A 24,079-nucleotide genomic window follows, 5' to 3' on the forward strand; every position below is an offset into this window, starting at 1 on the left:
AAGAGATATACAGAGAGATATAAACTCAATTCTGACTTTATAACACGCAATTGTATGACTATATTACAATTCTGAGAAAAAAAAAAGTCAGAATTGAAAGATGTAAACTCGCAATTCTGAGAAAAAAGTCAGAATTGTAAAATAAAAAGGTCACAATTAACTTTTTTTATTTTTTATTCAGTGGCAAAAACAGGCTTCCATAGTACCCTCTACTTTGCTGGTGTTTTAGTTATTGTTAACTAATAAAAATCATTTTCATTAATGAAAATACTGCTGAAATAAAGCAAAACATAAACATTAGGGGAAAAAACATTAGAAATGTTGTCTTGGCAGCTAACCGAATTAAAATAATTTTAAGTTGAAGTTCTAAATTTACTAAAATTGAAATAAAACATTAATTAGTTAAATAGAAATGTAAAAAAAAAAACTAAAACAAAAATTGCAAAAGCACATACAATTCTTAAGCTTAAATTAAAATAATATAAAATACAAATTCCAATTCAAAAAATAAAATACTAATGTTATTTAACAATATAAAATATATATTTAATTAAAATAAATAAATATAAATATTACAAAAATAACACTGCCCATTACACATTTTTTACTTCAGTTTTACTTACCGAGTGAAGCCACCACAGCTTCTCAGCAGATCTACGAATGCCACTCCAATAAAACCATCAACATTCAAGATAAGGTTTGGTTTCTGATAAAGACAGACATTTTATGAGATTTAAAACAAACAAACAAAACATACTTGAATTTTCATCTTGCCACAAAGTTCAATTACTACATTAAATTAAATTATCTAAATGTATTCATTGACATTTATTCATAGCTGATGCTTTTAGCAAACACATATGTGTCTCTTAGCATATAGCATACTGAAAATGTGCTGTGTTTTTCTTATTTTCCTTTTAAAACTGTAGTCATATTTACTGTTAAGCAAATTGTGTAATTTCAATAGGAATCAATGCGGTCAGATATCATGCAGATTTCTCACTTGGTTCAGTTACAATGCTAATACCAGTTGAAAATGGGATTCAAGACACACGCATGTGTTTGTACCTTTGAGGTGGTGATCTTCTCCACCTCCAGAGCATAGTCCAGCAACTGAGTGGCAGGGAAATGCTGTTTCACAAAGTCTTTCAGGATCTGCACTCGCATGTCAGGATTATTGATCTGAAAAAATAAAATAAAAATAATAATAATAAATCAGTAAACCCAGCAAAACAAAACTGAGAGAAGCAGTGTGAAACTGCAATATTTAAAACGTTTTCGAGCACTGATATTCAAGTCGTGTACTCACCGATTTCACCCTGTGTCCGATGCCCATAATGAGTTTGCCATCCTTCTTCATTTTGTTGACAAACTCCATAGGCAGCATGCCACTGTCGAACGCCTTACTGAACTGCTTAGCAGCTGCATCCAGGGCACCTCCAAAACGGTCCCCCTAAACACAAATATAGTGATAAAACACATGCTCATCTGATGCTAAACAGACTGTACGCGGGCAAGTCTTTAGTTTTCATACAATGGTGAGGAGTCCAGAGGTCAGGCTGGAGATCAGGTCTTTGCCAGCACGCGCACACACTATGGTGTTATGAGCTCCAGACACAGCAGGGCCGTGGTCCGCCGTCACCATCAGACACATCTCGATGAACTGACATGCATATCGCGGCAGCCTGCAGAAACACAAATAATGTAAAAATGATAAAAGACAACAGAATTTACAAAACTATTTATATTACGACAGCTCTGAAGATTTTAGCCTGGTAATGGATATAACAGTGTTAATGTATTTGGCCTTGGTGGGATTGATCTGCTACACTGCTGAATTCCTGCTGCTGTTGGTTATTGCTATTGTTGTAGATTATTTCTGCTGCTGAAAAGCAAGTACAGGAAATTGCTACTGCCAATACATACACTGACATGCTGCTGCAGAATTAGCATAAATAATAACCCACAGCATATCGATACAGGTGGAGCTGGGGAGGTGGAGGCTCTCAGAGGAACTCTGAAAGCGCACTGCGAAAGGTTCTGGTGAATGCGAACCAGCCAGCTTATTGGATGTGTATGCAACATTAACCAATCAGCTTGTGCCACGCTGTTGACAATTGGGTAAGAAAAATATTCTTGTTCTCTGTTTGAAATAAGTTTTTTGCTTACCCCATTGGCAGATTATTTTGCTTGTTTTAAGCAAAAACTCACTTAATTTTGACTTGTTTTTTTTTTTTCTGAAAACAAGAAAATAATTTTTACTCGTCTAGAAAATCCTTCTTGATTTAAGAATTTTAGATATTTTGGCTGGAAAGAAAACAGAAAAATCCAAGTAAGAACGTGTAGTGTTTCATCAGAGAACATGGCATATATAAAATACAATCTTTAAATATTATATGAAATATTGTATATAAATAATACAAAATGTTATATTACATTATTACAATAAATAATAATAAAATACTTTCAATATACATTATTTAATGAATAAAAACCTTTTATAATTCTGTATTTTTATTTTAAAATGTATATTTTTTTAAGTGAATATGTATTTTATGAAATCTATTTTAAATGTAATAATAATGAAGCCATTATTTGTGTGTATGTGTGTATATATAACTTATTTATTTATATTAATAAATCAATACAATCAAGAATAATAATAATAATAAAAGAAATTGCACTTATTTAATAATAACAACAACAACAATACTACTACAGTATAACTACTACTAAACAAACAGTAGCTATGTTTCCATCATCCTGTTTTTATGCGCATTTTAGAGCATCGCATCAGAAACAAGTGATGAAAATACCAAATTATGGGGGGGGGGGGGGGGATCCCTGAATTCGCAAAAGTTTATATGCTCGCTTCAGGGGGTTTTTGACTATGTGAATGCATATAAAGGGAGATGAAAAGACATTTACTCAATAAAATCCTCAATGTGCATCAAAAGTCATATGACTTTGGGCAATGGGACGGCATAACCTGACTAACCAGTGGACCGATCTTGTTGCGCAGCATCTGAAGTCTTGTTATAGTCATTCTAAAACATCCCGGAGCAAAGTCTGTCAAAGCATTACTGTATAATTGCCTCCCAGAACTGACACGACTACATTCTTAAACAGCAGGCATCCACCTCAGAAAACAATGACTGCATTTACTGCATTTTGTCTGTTTGCTCTGAGGCACAAGTAATTTATTATGCATGAAAATGATTGCATTCAGTGGCTTCTCCTACTTTTCGTAGTGATACTGAGTGTCAGTTTATCAGGAAGTGACAGATTTGTTCTCTTTGACTGGTTGGATGGAAATGGTGCTTATTCACAAATTTATGCGATATTCAAGTTTCAACTTTGGATGAAAACCCAGCTTGTGAAACGTACCTCCTCTGGAACCAGAGCAGGCCGAGGGTGCCGCCCAGCCCCATCTCAGACTTAAAGACCTCAGTAATGGGCATGCCTGCATAAATGAGCTCCTGTCCTCTCTCATCACAGATACTCGTCATGAAGGACGCTGGTTTACGGATCAGACCCAGCTCCTACAGAGAAAATAGACAAATGACGTGATGCTTCCACCTGATAAAACTCTTGTAAGCAATTATTTGCCTTCAAAACATATGTTGTTCATACTCACTCGTGCCCAGGAGTAATCCATTGGGACAGTGGGTGGAGGAACCTCTTTAGCAGGCACAATCACACCCTTGGCTACCAGATTATCATACACAGATCTATAGGATACACAAATATGTAGTTACTGAAGGCCACAATTATATGTTTCATTGTTCGCAGGTACACAAAGACGACATACTTGATGACATCTCCCAGCTCATCGAAGCTCTTGGGCACAAAGGCTCCTGCCTCTTCCAGAGCTTTGTTCTTAGCCACTGCAGTCTCAGATGCCTGGTTAGCACAAGCTCCAGCGTGGCCAAACTGGACCTAAACACAAAGCAGAATACAGTCAGTTAATTCAGCTATTAACTCCATTTAAACTCATAACAGTTGCTTAAGTAATCTTAATTTGTGCACCTCAGATGAGAACAGGGTGGCGCAGGTTCCTATGCACCAGCAGACCACAGGTTTGGTAATCCTGCCTTCTTTAATGCCTTTGCAAATCTTATACTCTTCATTTCCTCCAATCTATAAGCAAATAGAAGACACATGAGTGTATTGCAAATTTTATAGTGACTGCAAGTAGCTGAACAAATGGCTCACTCACCTCCCCGAGCACAACGATCATTTTGACTCCGGGTGTGTCCTGATACCTCAACACGTGATCCGTAAACACAGAGCCCGGATACCTGCAGGGAAAGACACACCCCACAGGTTTAAACTCACACGCAAGTTGTCACACTGATTAAATGCATCAAACCATATGGTATTAAAGAGACGTTGATTTAAACACATACCTGTCTCCTCCGATGGCAACTCCTTCATAAACGCCGTCTGTAGTGCGTGAGATGATGTTGTTGAGCTCATTGGACATTCCACCAGAGCGGGAGACGTAGGCCACACTGCCCGGCCTGTACAGCTTAGATGCCAAGATGTTATCCAGCATCCCACCCGTGTTACCGATCTTGAAACATCCTGGTTTAATACCGCCGACCTACAACATATGCACACACACACAACATACTTTATTATTATTATTATTATTAATAATAATAATAATAATAATATTATTATTATTAATAATTTCAAAAAAGTAAAATATAAATAACATAACACCAAGACAAATTCCTTGTATGTGTAAACACACTAGACAAAAAGCTCTTTTTTTCTGAACAATAATAATAATAATAATAATAATAAAATAAATCAACTGATAAAATTATATCTAAAATAAAATCAAATTTTTATATATATTACTACAATTAATAATAATAATAATAATTATTATTATTATTATTGTCATCATCATCATCATTATAAAAATGATAAATATAATTTTACATGTATTGTATATTTAATGAAAAAATATATAATTCTGTATTTTATTATAAAAATGCATATAGTAAGTAAAAATACATATTTAATAGTAACATTATTTTAAATTATTAATTAATAGTCAAATTATATAATATAAAATGTAATGTTATTACTATTTTAAAAAATCTAATGCTAATGTCAATTATACACAAAATATATAATAATAATAATAATAATAATAATAATAAAATATCATTATTATTATTATTATAAACATCAAAATAATAAATATAATTTGACATGCATTGTATATTTAATAAATATTATAATTCTGTATTTTATTATAAAAATGCATATAGTTAATAAATACATATTTTAAAATAACATTGTTATTATAAACTATTATGAACTAATAACAGTCAAATTATATAATATTAAATGTATTATTAATAAAATATTTTTTCTAATTCTAATGTCATAAATGACGAATTACACACAAATGCATCATTTAATAATAACAATAATAATATCACATTCTATAATTATATATGAAAATCTCATTTATAAATAAATAAAAATATTATTATTATTATTATTATTATTATTATTATTAACAATAATATTTTAAATGCATTGTATAATTCATAAATAATTCTGTATTTTATTTTCTAAATACATAATACAGAGTTAACACATATTTTAAAAAAATTATTAACTAATAGTCAAATTGTGCTATATGTAGTATTATTATTATTGCAAATAATAATGTTATACATGACCAAATATACATTAAATCTATTTTTAGTTTTATAAAAAAGTATTAATAATATAATAATTAGTAATAATTTTATATGTACTGTAGAAGTAAGTTTTTCTCTCCAATGTACATAAAGAACAATAAAACATTATTAGTTATTTAATGATTATTTAATAAAATATAAATACAACAATATAATTATTATATTTATATATTAATAAAATATTTAATTATTTTGAATATATAATATAATAATTGTTATTAATTACTACTACTATTTATTTATTTATTTACATACAATAGAACTAAAACATTGAAAAAAATATATATAAATAAATCTCATAGGCCTGTAGAGGACACACAAACCCCCCATTATTCCAACCAATCTGACCCGCATGTATACACACACAACTACACATACAAGTATCCAACAGAAAGGCAGTCTGGAGTCATACCGTTGCAGGACCAATGATAGTGACTCCCTTCTCATCTGCCATTTTGATGATCTTGCGAGTCATGGCCTCTGGAATACCCTCAGCTATGATTGCTATAGTGCGGATCTGTATATGAAAAACACATGAACAATCAGACCACATTGGTTTGAAAACATTTCAGGAATAGTTCACTGCACTGTAGAGTCAGATAAACGTATAGAGTGAGCTGATGCTGATCTCAGACCTGTGGGTACTGCATGGTCTCTATGGTGCTGTCGTAGGCAGAGCGGAGGGAGGCAAAACTGATGAGCACATCTACTTCTGGATGTTTCTTCATTGCATCAGCCATGTTCTTATAGACCGGCAGCAGGATCTCCTTATGACCCCAGTAAAACTTCTGCTTATGGTCTCCACTAATTAAAAGAGAAATAATGTGTTTTTAGAATAAATATGCATATGTGTGATGCAGGGACAGTCAATCAGGTGAAAACTGGGATCTTAATTCCACAGAAGTAAACTCAAATCAGAAGTTTCCACCCCTAGATGTCACTCTATAATGACAACTGTCCCACACTAGGGTTTTTGTAAGCATAGTAAGACTCACGTGAAGGGATAAACCATGGCTGCTACTGAGGGCTCCTGTCGTGAGCACACATAATCGAAGTCAAGCATGCCCTGCACCGCACGCGTCTGCATCCCCCACACTATAGACTTGGTGAGGTTACTGAACAGAGTCGTGCTTTTGGCTACAGAGATGAAGACAGAAGGACAAAGAGAAACACAGAGTGAGCAAAGGAAGAAAAACATAATTACAGGATGAAAAACATTCAGTAAGAGAATGCTTTTAGTACATTCTCATTAATCTTGCAAAATCAATGTCACAATGCATATTATAGGCTTTATAATATATAAATCATCTGAACAGGGCAGAAGACTTTAAAATTCAATGAAGGACAGAGCCTTTTGAAGACTAGGGACTTTACTACCTAAAAGGCTCACTTGAAGGTCTATGCCATTTTCTGGAAATTTGTTGATAATAATTAGACAATATTTTGCTGAGCGTGTTATTGTGCTGGTACTTTAACAGGTTTAGGACTGCCGTGGACAGCTGACTGCCAAAGCTTTTGATATTCTTCATATTCCGTGTGGTGGTCAGTTGGCAGGAATCACAGAAATAAACTTTTCCAACAAGTTTAAAAAAAGATTTTTTACCTTTTATGGGCATTTTTACCTTTTTTTACCATTTTCACCTTTTGTGTTAAAATCTTACATTTAAATCAATAAATTCATAAAGTAAGACACTACCACTGTTACCAATCAGATGAAATAAGTATCAACTAAATTTGTGTTTGCAATGCAGTGGTGGCACAGAATCTGCATCTGACTGTAAAAATAAATAAACACATGAAAAAAAAAATAGTTAAAGGAACACTCCACTTTTTTTGGAAATAGGCTCATTCTCCAACTCCCCCCGAGTTAATAAGTTGAGTTTTACCGTTTTGAAATCCATTCAGCCGTTCTCCTGTTCTGGCGATATCACTTTTAGCATAGCTTAGCATAGATCATTGAATCCTATTAGACCAATAGCATCACGTTCAAAAATGACCAACGAGTTTCCATATTTGTTGTATTTAAAATTTGACTCTTCCATAGTTATATCGTGTACTAAGACCGGTGGAAATGCAAAGCTTCAATTTTCTAGGCTGATAAGATTAGGAACTACACTCCCATTCCGGCGCAATAGTCAAGGAAGTTTGCTGCCGTAATAAGACTGAAGCAGGAGCAGTAATACCACGCAGCACATGTGCAAATGCTAAACTAGCTGGGAACTCATTTCTGATAATACTCCGCCTGCTTCGGCCATATTACGGCAGCAAACTTCCTTGACTATTACGCCGGAATGGAAGTGTAGTTCCTAATCTTATCGGCCTAGAAACTCGCAGCTTTGCATTTCCACCGGTCTTAGTACACGATATAACTACAGAAGAGTCAAGTTTTAAATAGGACAAATATCGAAACTCTTTGGTCATTTTTGAACGCGATGCTTTTGGTCTAATAGGATTCAATGATCTATGCTAAGCTATGCTAAAAGTGATATCGCCAGAACAGGAGAACGGCTGAATGGATTTCAAAACGGTAAAACTCAACTTATTAACTCGGGGGGAGTTGGAGAATGAGCCTATTTCCAAAAAAAGTGGAGTGTTCCTTTAAATGTTTGATAATATGTTAAAATGTAGGCCATTTATGGTTGCCATGCAATGTAACAACTTGGCGGATTAATACAGTGTGTGTGGCCACAGAGGTATCCACAACGGCTTTGAAGGTGGCCAATCTATTAGACGTGAGAATCAGAATAAGCCATTTTATTGTCTAGGATCATCATATGACCATATGTTTTCTCAACATGCCCTGGCGAGGATTTCTAAACTGTGTATAGTCTGAGTTTTGGCTTTGTTTTCCCGTTGACGTGCTCTCTACAGTCCTCTTACATTATATGTTTATTTGCACTGCTTAGATTGCTTTCTGTAGCTTTCTCTCTCGCCATGATTGGTCTATGATTATGCATAGTGCTTACACGCTATAGGTCAAACTACTCTTAAGTCACCCAGGGAAAAAAAAGCCAAAACCCAGACATTTTAAGCAATTTAGAAATCCCATCTAGGACATGTCCAGGAAAAAGATGACGCCTGGTCATTCTGCATTATCTGTGTCAGTGACTGCTTAAAATCCTCCCATTATGGGCCTGCAGGAGGCGCAACAACCTTCAAATAAATCTTCCGTTACTGTGATTGTCTGCTTGTGGGAGTGTGATCACATTTGCACTAACCTGCATGAAGTCCAGCACGATTCTTTTGAGCTGATGAGTTTTCTGGCCCAGTTTTGACCTCAGAGAAAGAGGCCGATCTGGTGGAGGCTGGAGTCTGCGAATGAGAGATAGTGCAGTATTAAGAAGTTTTGTCAATCTTTATAGTGACACTTATAGTCTAGTACGAGCAGCACATTAAGACATGATCTCTAAAAGCAGTGGAGAAAGACTCAACAATAGGAAACTTCACTTTACTGAAAGCCCTGGACCATCTAATGGCTTGCTTGAGGCTGTGAGAGATTTTTTTTTTATGCAAGCACACTTAAAGACACACACACACACGTTGGGTTTACATGTTTTATGGGGACATTCCATAGGCGTAATGGTTTTCATACTGTACAAACCGTACTTTCTATCGCCCTACACCTAAACCTAGCCCTCACAGGAGATTGTGCACACTTTTACTTCCTCAAACAAACTCATTGTGCATGATTTATAAGCCTGTTTCCTCATGGGGACCTGAGAAAATGTCCCCACAAGGTCAAAATCTACTGGTATTCCTATCCTTGTGGGGACATTTGGTCCCCACAACGTGATGAATACCAGGTACACACACACACACACACACACACGCACACGCACACGCACGTTTGTTTTTGTGAATTGTGGGGACATTCCATAGACGTAATGGTTTTTATACAAACGATATTTGCTATCACCCCACACCTTCCCTACACCTAAACCTAGCCCTCACAGGAGACTGTGCATATCTTTACATTCACAAAAAAACATATTCTGTATGATTTATAAGCCTTTTGAAAAGTGGGGACATGGGCAATGTCCTCATAAGTCACCCTCTCCTTGTAATACCTATGTCATACCCATGTTATTACACCAATTTGTGTCCTGATATGTCACAAAAACAAGGTACACACACACACACACACACACACACACACACACACACACACACACACACACACACACACACACACACACACACACACACACACACACACACACACACACACACACACACACACACACACACACACACACACACACACACACACAGCGAGAGAGAGAGAGAGAGAGAGAGAGAATCACTCACTGTGGTACCACCGCTAGTGTTGAGAAGGAAGTTAGCAGTGTGGGCAGCAACTAGAGGCTGTGTGTCGATTGGCCGTTGTCCCAGTGCCATTCCAACAATAGCGGTCATGTGGGTTTCAGTGCCAAAAACATGAATGGGGATACCGGTGGTCTTTCCTACACACAATAGACATGAGATCACATCTCGAAGCTTTGACTTTATGCACAATTACCAAAGTGCACATGCACAAACTTACCAACTTCCCCCATCACTCTTAAACCTTCCTGGTAGTTTGGACCGCCACGACGGACAAATATAGTGACCTCATGCTCTTTAAGAGGGTTCTGGTAATCTTTAATAGCTCTGACGATACCCTGATACAAACAAAACAGCCAAACAAGCACATAAACAGTGTGTTTCACAATATTGACATGTGCTAATGCAGATAAACTGCACAGCATGAGGGACTCTATGATCTAACCTTGAATGTTGCCGCTACGTTAGTGAAGTTGGCAATGCTGCCTCCAATGATCAGGACTTTACCTACACAAGAGAAAAGAGCAGTGACACATTAGATGCCACACATACAATACACATAAAGGAGTGATTCTATAGTTAGAGGCATTTCTGCCTACTTCATTTTCAAATCAAACTTCAGGTAAGTTTCAGGTAACATTTAACATGTGCTGTAGAAAATAATCATTGCCTTGGTTAAACTAAAACTAAAAGTACATTTTACCACACACAGAACATCAAAAAAATAATCAAAAAGTACATTATAGTAATAACATCTTTCACTTTTTAGAAGAAAAAAAAGGGTAAAGGCTTGATATTGTTCACACAAGCTACCAGTCTAGTAACTTTGTAAGTGAACTTTGAAAAAAAAAATGTTTCTGAATTAAAATAGTTTGGTAATCACAGCAGTATTAATTCAAATAACAAATATAGTAATTATATTATGTTTTTCAATATGACAAAATCTGGATTAAAAAAAAAATCTTTATATATAAAAATAAATTTAATATACATTTCTTATAAATGGACAATTAAAAACACTAGCTTGCTCTATTCTGTCTATCAGTTTTCCCTTTACTTACTATATAATAATAATAAAAAAAAAAAACTTGCTACGTGTGCTTGTTAAAAAAAAAAAAAAAGAAAGTTGGATTTTAAGACGTACCATCTGGGTGTTTCTCACGGGTCATGAGGGAGAGGATGGTCTTGGCATAGTCGTATGTTTGTTGCTCACTTGGAGCACCTGAATACTCTCCGTAATTGGCCAGTTCATTGACTCCGCCCAGATCACAGATTGTGTCACTATGAGTGAGGAAAAATACAATGTTAAACTATTGGCTATTATGTCAGGAATATTTATGGCCGAAATCCCAACAATAGGAAATACAGGCAAAAGAACAAGTCAATATTATCCATTAGCATCAGTTTTATTTTTTGTTTGTTTGTGGGCATTAAAATGAAAAACATTTGGTTTCTTGATCTTCTGCTCTATTCTCAGAGGACAGCGCATACACTTCCTAATTAGTCTCATAACGCTTTCTCTCGCACCATCTCCTCCCTCCATCCAGAGAGAAGGACAGATGTTGCAGCAAAAGATAACCCTCTGGATAACTGTTATCAAGCTTGGATGGGTAATGTAATTTAGTTCTCAGAGTCTGGCTCATACAGGTATCTGCTTCATCTCTCAGTCCATAAAGCACAAGAGTTCTGCTCATTATACCAGCATCTTCCTTCAAACTGTCTTATTATAAATGGCATATTCCAAGCTACTCTTAAGATCTAGGATTTCATTTAGAAATGAAAATTCAGTCATTGACTCACCCTAATTTCGTTACAACTCTCTTTCTTTCTTTCTGTAGAACACAAAAGATGATCTCCCTGCTTAAAAAACAGCTAAAACCAGCCTAAGCTGGTTGGTTGGTCTTAGCAAGTTTAAGATGCAAGTAGCTGGTCTCCCAGCCTGTCTAGGCTGGTCAAGCTGGTTTTAGCTGATTGATCCAGCTGGTCTCCAAGCCTGACCAGCTAAGGAAGCCTGCTGACGAGGCTACGATCAGGCTAGATGACCAGCTAAAACCAGGCAACCAGCTTAGGTTGGTTTTAGCTGTGTTTTTCAGCAGGGCTTTTGAACAATGTCTTAGTGTTTTTTTCCAAACAATGAAAGTCAATGTGCTCCAATGTTGCTTTGGACACCACTGACTTTTACTGTATAGAAAAAAAAAAAAAGTTGAAACATTTTTCAATTATTTTTTGAGTTCTGCAGAAGAAATAAAGTCTGACAGATTTAGAATGACATGAGGATGAGAATTTTTTATATCTGGATGAGATATCTAGATATGTATCGATGCACGCCGAGCTGGTTAAAAAAAAAATGTATACAAATATGTGACAATTCTAGTCCGTTGAGATGTTAAATAAACAGTTAAGGGTAGGGGTTTATATGAATGTATCTCTGAGGGGAACTGATTGTCTTTAGAAAGTTCTTCTTTTCATCTCACCTATGTATAATGCATATTAAAGTAGTATTTATTAGTGCAGCACTGCTTTGTTTACAGCAGTAAACAAGAAAATGCTGTATTGCTGATGTTCCATAAGTGCCACCTGCTGTCAGAGAGTGAATCTACATCTCATTCAGCTTGTCTGCCGTTTTTGTTTTTGTCTGATTAGTTAAAATCAGACCATTCTGTTTTTGCTTCAAATGTTGGAATTTTACAATCAAATTCAAATCAAAAACTGATCATGCTAAATGTATGCAGCATCTTTGTTTGGGAAATAATAATAGAACCCCCCCCCCCCCATTTAAAATTTGTCTTAAAGAAGAAGTTCACTTCCAGAACAAAAATTTACAGATAATTTACTCACTCCCTTGTCATCCAGGATGTTTGTGTCTTTCTTTCTTTACAGTTTAAAAGCAGCTTCAAATGGCTCTAAACGATCCCAGCCGAGGAAGTAGGCTAACAAAACAATCAGTCATTTTCTAAACAAATTGACAATTTATAAACTTCTTAATCTCAAAAGCTCGTCCTGTCTATTCTCTGCGACGTGCATGCAAACTCTGTGTAATCTGGGTCAATACAATTAGGGTAGGTCGAAAACCTTTTTTTTTCTCCAACTTCTAAATCGCTGTTTTACCTGTTTTGTAAAGGGCATTTGATCTTTACATGTTCACTTTGTAAACACTGGGTTGGTACTTCTGCAACAATGTAGGACGATTTTGAAGTTGGAGAAGAAAATGAAATGGGAGTTTTTCAGCCTACCCTAACTGTATTGACACAGAGTTTGCATGCGAATTTTGAGGTTAAAAAGTATATAAATTGTCAATTTCATTAGAAAATGGCAGATTGTTTCACTAGATAAGACCCTACATCCTTGGCTGAGATCCTTTAGAGCCATTTGAAGCTGCATTTAAACTGCATTTTGGAAGTTCAAACTTGGGGCACAACTGAAGTCCACTATTTGGAGATAATTTATGAAATGTTTTCCTCAAAAAACATAATTTCTCATTGACTGAAGAAAGAAAGACACAAACATCATGAATGACAAAGGGGTGAGTAAATAATCTGTAAATTCTTGTTCTGGAGGTAAACTTCGCCTTTAAACCTAGAAAATCGTATTGTGATATCAGTATCATGATTCATATCGCACGAGTTGGGGCAGCCGTGGCCTAATGGTTAGAGAGTCTGACTTGTAACCCTACTGTGTATGTGCACTTGGATGGGTTAAATGCAGAGCACAAATTCCTAGTATGGGTCACCATACTTGGCCTCACATCACCTCCTTTCCTTTCGAGTAAATCTTTTATCACTAGAAATATCCTTTTAACTTTAACTAGTTAACATTTATGTCATATCCAAACTAGACTAATCCTGAGTGATAGGTACCTGTAGACGACAGAAGCTCCGCCCCCCGCCACCATAGTCCAGATCCGTCCACGAGGGTTCAGGAGAGTAAGCTTGAGGCTGGCACCACTCTTAGCATCTAGATCTGCTATGTATGCCTCCTACAGGAATGTTATGAAAAGGTTTGTCTTTTGTACTTTGTATCAATGGCTAAAGACAAAATCAGCAGTTTAATGTACAAAAAAAATAAGATTACAAAGTGTATCTACTAGTACAATGACATAAGAGAAATTAAATACTTATGAATGACTAAAAGAAGCAGAAAAACTTCATTTCTGGTGTGCAGACATGTCAACAGAAACGTCATAAAGTGGCTTTTGGACTGTGTGTTGGCCAAATATTTAATGAAGCCAGACAACACTTCCCTGTCCAACCCATACGGATGAACATCCAATTACAACAGCACATTTGACAGAAAGGTAAAAGAGTATACCAAATGTTGTTTATTAATACAACAATTTTGATTTTATTCCAACTATACCAGCTTGTTATAACAGCTAGTGTATCTGTGTGTGAGAGACCAATTAAACCAGCCTTCTGGCAGATAAACATTGTCTCAACGCATAATGCCAACAATGACGCAGCACAGAAGATCACTCTCTCTCTCTCTCTCTCTCTCTCTCTCTCTCTGCACGAGCACAACTCACTGTAATAGTGTCTGTTTGTGGTAAATGAATCATTTATGAAAGGCTGCCTCTAATTAATTATTAAATCATATTCTTTAGAAGAAGTGAAAGTAAGCAAACGCAGCAGAATCAGAGAAGTACAAGCGTCCTCTGATGAATCAACAAAACAGTGATAAAGGCAGGCAGTTCCTTCCTGTTCCTTGTTGGGTTTACAGATTAACTCATACAAATGAATACAAATCTGTTACTGAATCACTGAAACATACTGAACATACAATATTATTTGACAAAATACACACTGATTGTTACCTCAGGATAGGCCTCTCTGCCGAAGGGAGGAGGAAACTCCACATCACCCCACTTGGCTTTACACAAGTAATCAGCCGTGGCATCGATTTTAGCAGCCATGTCCAGCACAAACACTCCATCCTTAGTGACCACTGACAAAAAAGAAAGACGGCGTTTGTTCATCATTTTCAACTTCATAAATTGATTTCACTTTGCAGTTTTTGCCTGCCTTAGGCAATACTGAGATTTACATTTCCACTGAGTCCTTCATTTAAATCCTACAGTTACTGAATGCTTTGGGTTGTGTTGTGAAAATGTGAGGGTGCACATGATGCTTTTAGGTACATGAAAGAGTTTCAATATTTTGTTGCTTATTGGCATATATGATTCTGGAGTCATGCATTCTACTAGATGACTATGCGCTTTTATGGTTTTAAAAAAACTGATTTCATGACGAAAACATACCTTTGGGATTATTTCCTAAATGCGAAATACGTACTGCCATGTACGCCAATTTGAAAGAGAAAGTAAAATGCGCACATTGCATTTACAAGCTATGTTCAAGCTATTATCACCCCCCACCCCACCGCAGTCATACCAGTATTACCGGTGTTGTCATACAATGGTTAACCGGTGAGAATATTTCCCTTAGCGTTACATCTATATTGGAAACTGCAGTGATATGTACTTATTGGTACATACTTCTCAGTGTGCAAAAAAGTTCTGTCCTGAGATCAGGTAGCAAAAAAAAAAAAAGAAAAAAAAAAAAAAGTAAAACGCTATGGGAAACTTGTGCAGAGTGTATTTTCTAACAGACTAAGGGGCCGTTCACATGTTGCGCCTAAAAACGCCGCTTTCTTCCTTATCAACAAAGCGCTCGGGCGCTTGCGCTCCGGAAGTGTCTGCCGTTTCTAAGCAACCATCAGCTGCGCTCTAGCTCCAAGCCTATGTGTCTCCATGCATTGTTTCTTCTATTAGCGTCAAAATAACGGGGGCTTGACAAATCATAAATTTCAGGAAATCCCTGGACCACAATGATGAGCTGCTCCTCCATGTTTCTGCTGAGGTTTCAATGTAACGGAAAAACGTGAGGAAGCTGATTGGTTGGTTCATGTCACATGACCTGCGGTGCGCTTGCGGCATTCTGAAAAGTTGAGATGTTTTTATTTCAATGCGGCGCGGACGCGTCTGGAAAAAACGAGCGCGTTGCACCGCGACCGCGTCGCTTCCATTATGCGCGTCTACATTTGAAATTACGAACTTGAGCGCGCAAAAGATGCTACATGTGAACGGCCCCTAAGAAAGTCGACTTTCACTGCTTGCTTGAACATGCAAAATAATAAAAATGTGATTTATACAGACAAAAACACAAACAGGAACATCAAAGGAATTTGGAAACAGTAACAGATGCTGTAGAGCATGCAGGGGTTATTAAGTAGTGCCCTATGAAACATCCCCAGTCACCATCAAACAGCATCCATGTTCATTAATTAGCCTTAATTTTCTCAAATTAAATCTTTCCTCAAAACATTCTATGATGTTATTTTGACACCAAGTTGGATTAGAGTTCAGCCTTTAGTAATGAAGGAAATAAGCAAATCAGTAGTGTGAACACGAGATTTGTTCTTAGTCATCTGTAACGTAATGAGCAAGCACAACTTTTACTGCCTTGCAAAGAACTGAAGAGGTTTGTCTTTGGTCTCCATAGAGTGAATAAATGGTGCCAAGACTTTGGGAAGAACTGAATCAGATGTCTGGGTGGATGCACAACTAACGTCATCTACAACAGGCCGCAAACCGAGGAGGGATGGGCTGCTTTTGTGACTTACCAAGAGGGTTGATCTCCAAGTATGTAAAGTATAAGTCTTCATACAGGTTAAACAAGCCCACCAGGAAACTGGTCAACATCCTGCAGAAATAAACAAACATCTATGTAATATTCCGTTAACAAAACAAAACCGGTCGAGAACTTTTGCAATACTGACTGTACTGATGCTTATGTAATATTGTATACAAAACAAACTGGAAACTGACAGACTATGAACAGTAATGACACTTGATTTAATGACAGAACTGGTTACTGGTGTGAGCCAGAACAGCTGGTGTTTGAGGTAACGAGGGAAAACAGAGGGAGACGTGAGGGAGGAGAAAGTGAGAGAATCATCCGTCATCCACCTCATAAAAAAAAAAAAAAAAAAAAAAAACTGTGATGGTTCATAGTCCAGAGAACACAAATTATAGACGAGAAATGACAGGGAGACTCAATCACTGGAGGAAGAGGGAGGAACTTGTGGGATGACAGTAAGTCAGTAAACACAGTCGCTGAAAGATGACAAAAGGAGATTTAGAGTGGAAAAAAATGCTTTTATGCTACAATATTTTGCAAGAGGGTGTTGCATGTTGTTTTTCAAGCTGCAATCTTCCTAAAAACATTGCGTGCGTGTGTCTGACTGAGAATAAGAGAGGGGGAGGAAGAAAAAAGAGGCGGATGAATAGAAATTGAGGTGTGGATGCTGGCCATTGCTGCCAAACCAGTCTCCCCGTCAATCTCAATGTCAGCCAAGACGGCGAGGCCAGCCAGAACGAGATGTCAGAGTATGTGTGCCATCAAAAAGACGGACGGGGTTTATAGACGTGAATTGAATAAGACTGGGGGGGTGGGGGGAGACGGGAAAGATCTCATTTGTGTAATGGATCAAAGTGCCCTCAACTACTGCCAGCACAGCTGAGAGCATCTCGTTTGCTTGTTTGTCCTCTCTTCCTTTACATCAGTCTCATTTTTTTTGTTCTGTGTTATCCTGTCTTGATTTGTAGCTAGACCAAGAACTGAATGCAGCATCTTATGTATGGGACCCAGATGGGACCCTCAGGGGAATTTTGAGGCACTTAAATTATGGTTATATTTCCCATAGAATGGTATTTACATGGCAAAGGGAGTTGAATCAGCATGTAGCATAAAAAGGAGCTTGTATACAGATTTTAAATGTTGATTCTCATGCACAACTGATCTATGCATGACTGCTGGATGGATTTCAAATATGATAAAATATTTATGCAATATGTTTGATAAGATTGACTCACTCTTTCTTATCTGCAGGGGCGTGTTTGAGGAGCTGGGTCTTGACTGTGTCTGCACTGATCTTCTCATCCACTCCCACCAGAAGTTTCAGGGCTTTAGCGTCCACGTCTCCTACATCCACACCCCCCTCGTGATGGAAGAGCATGTAATCGCCCTCACGTGTGGCATAGATGCACACGTAAAACTCCTCCTCCTGAGGGAAAGTCACAATTGAACAAATTATTATTATTTTATTAACTTATTTAACAATAATTTTAAATCTAACAACCTTTTATTATACTATATTATTTGACTAATTTATTGGATTTAATAATAATAATAGTTTCAGAATTAATTATTAACAATAATAATAACAACAACAACAATAATAATAATTATTATTATTCATTCCGAAGCTATTATTAATTAATAATAATGATAAATTATTATTATTATATTATATATAGTTATATATTATATTATATTATATTATATATTAATAACAACTTCTGCAGTTATTATTATTATTATTATTATATTAATTTACTTAACCATAATTCCACATCTAAAATATAACAATGTTTATTAAAGTAGGCTATATTATTTTACTCATTTATTGGAATTAATAATAATAATAATAATAATAATAATAGCCACTGAATTAACTCTACAGATATTATTTATTATTATTATTATTATTATTATTATTTTATTATCATATGAATTTATATAACAAACATTCTGCATCAAACACATATTATACTATATTATAATACTCATTATTATTATTAATAACAACAACAATAATTCTACAGATATTATTATTATTATAAAAAATGTATTTAACAATAATTCTGCAACTAACATTGTACTATTATACTATATTATTTTACTTATTTATTGGATTCATTAAGAAGAACTGTAGAATTTATTAGAAATATTATGTAGAAATATTTATTTGTGCCTAATAATAATAATAATAATAATACAGATTATATTTTTTTATTAACAACATTTAACAATAATTATGCAACTAATAATATAACTTATACTATATTATTTACTAATTTATTCAATTTATTATTATTATTAGTAGTAGTAGTAATATAATAATAACTGTAGAATTATTATTATTATTATTATTAATCTATTTAACAATAACAATTCTGCATCTAACATACATTTTATATACTATATTACTAATTTATCAGATTTAATAATAAATAATAACTGCAGAATTATTATTATATTTATTTAACAATAAATCTGCATCTAACACAAATTTGTATTAGACTATATTATTCTACTCATTTATTATTATTATTATTATTAATAATAATAATAATAATTCTGCAGCTTTTATTATTATTACTATTATTACTATTATTACTATTATTATTATTATTATTATTAAGTCATTTCATTCATGTAGCAGTATATGGCATTTACTGGATGGGCTCACCTGCTTGTGGGCTACGAAGGGCTCGATCAGGAAGTTTTTGAGGATGCCTTTAGCCTTCCCCACCTGAGAGACAGAGAGATGTTCATTTTTTTAAAAAGCTTTTTCTTGTTTACAAGGCATTCCATAAGGGTTAAACATCAGAAAATGCCTTTGGCCTGAATCTAAAAGCTTTTCCTAATGAAAAACACACAATGGAAAACTGAATTATATAAGAGGCAGAAGAAAAGGAGGCCAGAGATGGGAAAGAGGAGGTGGAGAAGAGGACAGCAAGTGTTCATACAGTCTAAAGGCTTGTATTGAGCACCAGTGACTGGACCTCAGTGTTCAGAGACTCCCTGAGAAAATGAAAGATTTGACAAGCAGAGCCGCAAGCCAAACACACACACACACATACAACAATCTCATTTGAGCAGCAGTCAAAACAGTGGGCCAAAAGGCCAGTTGATATAAATCAGCTAGAAAGAAAAAGGAAGGCGAGCTGACATTTCAAAGAGAGAGAGAAAAATAAAGAGATGACAAGGTGGGATAACAATGAAACGCTGCCTTAAAAGTGGGAGAGGCCACAGGAACTCACAGGAAAGACAGAGAGAGACCTTGCAGAAATAACCTGCATAAAATATGTGCAGCATAAGACAACAAAACCAAAATATTATAAGATGAAGAAAAAAAATGTAAAGTCTGTCATTCTTTTAGCAGTTTGTTTTTGGCCCTCGGGCAACCCTGTACACAGGAGCATGGCATATAATATATTGGGCTACATAAACTGCACACATGCAAAACATAAAATGCAAACACAGCAATGCATTTAACTAAGGATGTAACAATATCAAAATCTCACAACACGATAATATTTCAATATGTCCACGATACAACATTTATTGTGATATTTAAAAAAAAAAAAGAAACAAAAAAATGAAACATTTGTACATTTTAAAGTTAAATTGTTCTATCTAATGAACATTGAGAGTTCAAAATTAAGAGCTTTAGTCAGAAAAAAGTCAGTGAATTTACTTGTACCTGAAGTATACTGTCTCAGTTTAAATTACATTCACACTGGTGTTTGATAAGCCAAACAAATTAGAATAACAACAACAATTTTATTATTATTATTATTATTATTATATTATTTTTGTCCTATGACAGAAATAGCCATATATTGTTAAACAATTGCACTGTAAAATAAATGAAAATGAATATTTCATCGTTTTTTTTTTTTGCTTTACACTGCAGTAGGGAAATTACAATACTTCTTTCCTAATTTCTACACTTGAAAGAGATATTTTGAATTTGGACTGCTGTAACATTACCCATTAAACCACTAGCTGTCAGCAACTCATACTGCACTTTTAAGCTTTTATTTTGATGAAAAACGTTTATTTTGATTACAAAAACACGTCTCATGACAAATGATGAAATGCTGTAATCATCTGCCGTGAAAATAAAGCATAACCGGTGGCCGTCACGTTCTCAAACACACGCTAAACTCACAACACATGCAATAAACGAGTTCACTGCATTTACTGTGAACGGAGCCGTTCTGAGCTGATCGCCTGATTGAAGTGCGCGCTTCACTTTGTGTTTTCGGTTTTAGTTTGACAGACACTGTTCCAAAGCATAATGGCCAAAAACATTTTATGTTAGAATAAGTAGTTTAAATATATTATAAAAACTATACTTTTGTGACCACGATAATATCAAGACAGTTTTGCTATTGCGATACCATGATATTAATAATACCACTACATCCCTACAATTTACACATTTAATATGTCAGTGAAACTAAAGGTTAAGAGGTGGTTTGGGTATCTGTCCTCACCGTTGTCTCTTTCATAAGGCGGGTTTTGAGCCATTCCTTCACGCCTCCCAGATCCAGGTTCACACCCACCAGTCCCAGTTTTCCTCTGCGCTTGATCAGCTGATCTGGCTTAACAACCAACCGCTGGACAGAAACATGATAAACACCACTATAATCAATCATTATTTGCATTATTGCAAAAACAACAATGAATGGATAATAACAGAAGATCAAGAATTTGACAACCTCTAACAAAATCCAAGGCTGACTTGTTTGAAATGGACTATGAGATCTAGAAAGATCTGAATTTTTGCTTCAACTTTGTTTTAAAATCCTCATCTAGGTTTAAATGAACATGGTCTCAGGTTTTGTAGCCCATTGTTTGAGACTTCCTTATTCACTTTAAGAAACACAAACAGATTGCAGGAGGGCAGCCAAAAGAAATTTCATGATTTCCTAATTAAACCAGTCTCTATATAATGCTCTCGGTCACCGGCTAAAGATAAAGTGAGGGGACAGAGAAGCATGAGTCATATCTAATATCATTATACCCTCTGGCTCCTCCATAAAGGTGATTAAGAGTGCTTTTTCAGCAGAAACTGGCCCTGTACTGTCATTTGAGAAATTCTGTTACACTCACTTTAGCTCCCTTAATTGATGTGCCAGCCAAGCAGCATACTAATGAGCGCCATCCTCTCTGTCCAATATACTCAATATTTCTCTATATACCTTTTTACTCCTCCACCTCTCTTGATGAGCGTTCAGCAGAATTGCCCTTCATAAATCTATCTGGTTGGAATTGCTGGCAATAATAAATACTTTCAATAGATGATTTGTGAATCATTTAAAGAAACTATTCTGCTAATAATGACAATCATTGTCACAAACTCAATTTAAAACCTATGCATACATACACTGTAAATATCTTGTTTATATTTTAGAAACTACAATATACATTTTTAATAAATGTAATTGGATTTAAAATATAATTTAATTCATAATATACATAAATGTAGGAGACTTTAATGAATATATAATTTATTTAATAAAAATTTAATGAATATATTTGAACAATATTTATATAATTTTAGAAAAGAAAAGACAAATTTATTATATTTTTTTTAATTCACATATTAATATCCCCCATGAATATTCAAAGACATAAAACTATTGTGTCAAACAAGTAAATCATTAAATAGAGATTAAAAGAAAGAGTGCATTTTGCAACAGAGCTTGTAAATGTGTCTGAGATGAACACTGAGAACAAGTTTTCCAATACCACCTGCATTTGTTTTTTATTATTGGCCTATGTACAAGTGCCTTATAAACACAAGTCATCTTTGGTCGTTGAGATGCATCACTTGGCAGTTTCATCTCAAGCCCAAATGTGACCCCAGATCCATTATTTCCAACTAGGCATGGGATGATAACCGGTTTCAAGGTTTACCGCGGTTTGAAAATGTCACGGTTTCAAAACCGCAAACAAAAAAAGTTATACCGTTCCTACGATATGTGCATTTTCTGTGTCGTCCAAGGGGCAACCTTCCGGTCTCCCTCGTGAAACCAACACGGAAGTGACTGAAACTGCAATTCATCGACTGGCCGCTTGAGGCTGGCTGCAAAAGGGAGTCAATCCCATTGACACTCCATGTTAAAATGCCCAACTTTACAGCAGAAAAAAGAATGTTTACAGCCTGGTTCAAAAAATGGTTTTGGTCTATATAGCTAGTTTTGCCCTTCATGTCAACTGTGAGGGGGGTGAATTTTTTTTATAACTCATCGGTTTAAGTTATATTAAGCCTTAAAGTTCAGCATAATTAAGGGCGTGGTCACTTGAGTGACAGGGGGATTGCCGCTGCTGTCACCACTGTCGCTCTAGGCGGGCGTGGTTTCAGCAACCAGCTCCACCCACATCCCGCCTTTTTGCCCATTTTTGATTATCCGGGAGTGACGCGCGATGACGCGATTCCAAGATGGCGACGGCCGAATCCCGCCCACTATGAGCTTCAAATTAGCGCTTCAGAATCCTACGGGTGACGTCACAGATACTACGTCCATATTTTTTACAGTCTATGGTGTCGTCAAAGTGAAAGCGCAGGACTCGCTTCTAGGTTGTGTGTGTGCGTCTATGGTGTGCGTCCCTGCAGCGAAAACAATGCAGCCCCTCCCCCAGTGGTTAGTGCTGCAGGCTCGTGTCTGTGATTGTACACGTGATCCACAGTCACAGTGAGATATAAGATTAAGAAGTAATATAAGTTCAGGATGGCCAAAGGAGGTGAACCCCCACAAAACAGAGTTGGGAATAGCAGACTATATGTACTAACGTTACGTTTCTGTGATTGAACATTAGTACAACAATTAAGTTAAAGTGAAATCACGTCTTTGCTTTTAAGCCTTCTGCCACGTTAAAGGTGCAGTGTGTGGGTTTTGCGGCATCTAGCGGCGAGATTGTGAATTGCAACAGTCCACTGCTCACCCCTCCCTTTACAGAACTACGGAAGCCGATACAGGACTAAAATGTCACATTTTTTTGACAGCAACGAATAGTGAGATTTATTTTAAAACGTAATTTAAGGAATAATATTTACTTAATCATTCAATAAAACTATGTTATTTGTGAATACCACTGTTACTTGTTCATCACTGTGTCAGTGTTTTTTTTGCAAGCTGATTCTAAGTTAATAAAAACATAATGGTTCATTAAGGTCTTTACCCCTGAAAACATAGTTATTGCACCTCTGTCTAGAGATCATCTTAAATATTACACAGTGCACCTTTAACATCTTTTCAAAATCACGGCTTCAAAAAAATAGGTTGTTTATTTTTGGAACTGTCACTACTGGTCATATTTTTGCTTTGATTAGTGATTGCATTTTTACCATTTAGAAGGATTTGTTTTTGAAAATTTTATTTTTGTTGATTA

At 35.7% G+C, this 24,079-nt stretch overlaps 1 protein-coding gene across 1 annotated transcript in view; it reads right to left on the minus strand.

Annotated features, from left to right (window-relative positions):
• aclya (ATP citrate lyase a) overlaps positions 1-24,079 on the minus strand; it is a 36,450-nt gene that overhangs the window by 1,902 nt on the left and 10,469 nt on the right. Inside the window, exons 3-26 of the mRNA XM_073841453.1 lie at positions 21,178-21,300; positions 19,362-19,424; positions 17,923-18,113; positions 16,671-16,750; positions 14,863-14,993; positions 13,910-14,028; positions 11,197-11,333; positions 10,498-10,559; positions 10,273-10,390; positions 10,038-10,192; positions 8,948-9,041; positions 6,725-6,866; positions 6,365-6,533; positions 6,142-6,246; positions 4,410-4,606; positions 4,220-4,301; positions 4,030-4,140; positions 3,812-3,939; positions 3,638-3,731; positions 3,388-3,542; positions 1,535-1,685; positions 1,310-1,453; positions 1,069-1,182; positions 624-706 (exon numbers count right to left, since the gene is read on the minus strand). Coding sequence (XP_073697554.1) covers positions 624-706; positions 1,069-1,182; positions 1,310-1,453; positions 1,535-1,685; positions 3,388-3,542; positions 3,638-3,731; positions 3,812-3,939; positions 4,030-4,140; positions 4,220-4,301; positions 4,410-4,606; positions 6,142-6,246; positions 6,365-6,533; positions 6,725-6,866; positions 8,948-9,041; positions 10,038-10,192; positions 10,273-10,390; positions 10,498-10,559; positions 11,197-11,333; positions 13,910-14,028; positions 14,863-14,993; positions 16,671-16,750; positions 17,923-18,113; positions 19,362-19,424; positions 21,178-21,300 — 2,948 coding nt within the window. The remainder of the gene's footprint in view (positions 1-623; positions 707-1,068; positions 1,183-1,309; positions 1,454-1,534; positions 1,686-3,387; positions 3,543-3,637; positions 3,732-3,811; positions 3,940-4,029; positions 4,141-4,219; positions 4,302-4,409; positions 4,607-6,141; positions 6,247-6,364; positions 6,534-6,724; positions 6,867-8,947; positions 9,042-10,037; positions 10,193-10,272; positions 10,391-10,497; positions 10,560-11,196; positions 11,334-13,909; positions 14,029-14,862; positions 14,994-16,670; positions 16,751-17,922; positions 18,114-19,361; positions 19,425-21,177; positions 21,301-24,079) is intronic.

This window comes from Garra rufa, chromosome 1 (genome assembly GCF_049309525.1).
Source record: "Garra rufa chromosome 1, GarRuf1.0, whole genome shotgun sequence".
In the NCBI taxonomy this organism is placed as follows: domain Eukaryota; kingdom Metazoa; phylum Chordata; class Actinopteri; order Cypriniformes; family Cyprinidae; genus Garra; species Garra rufa.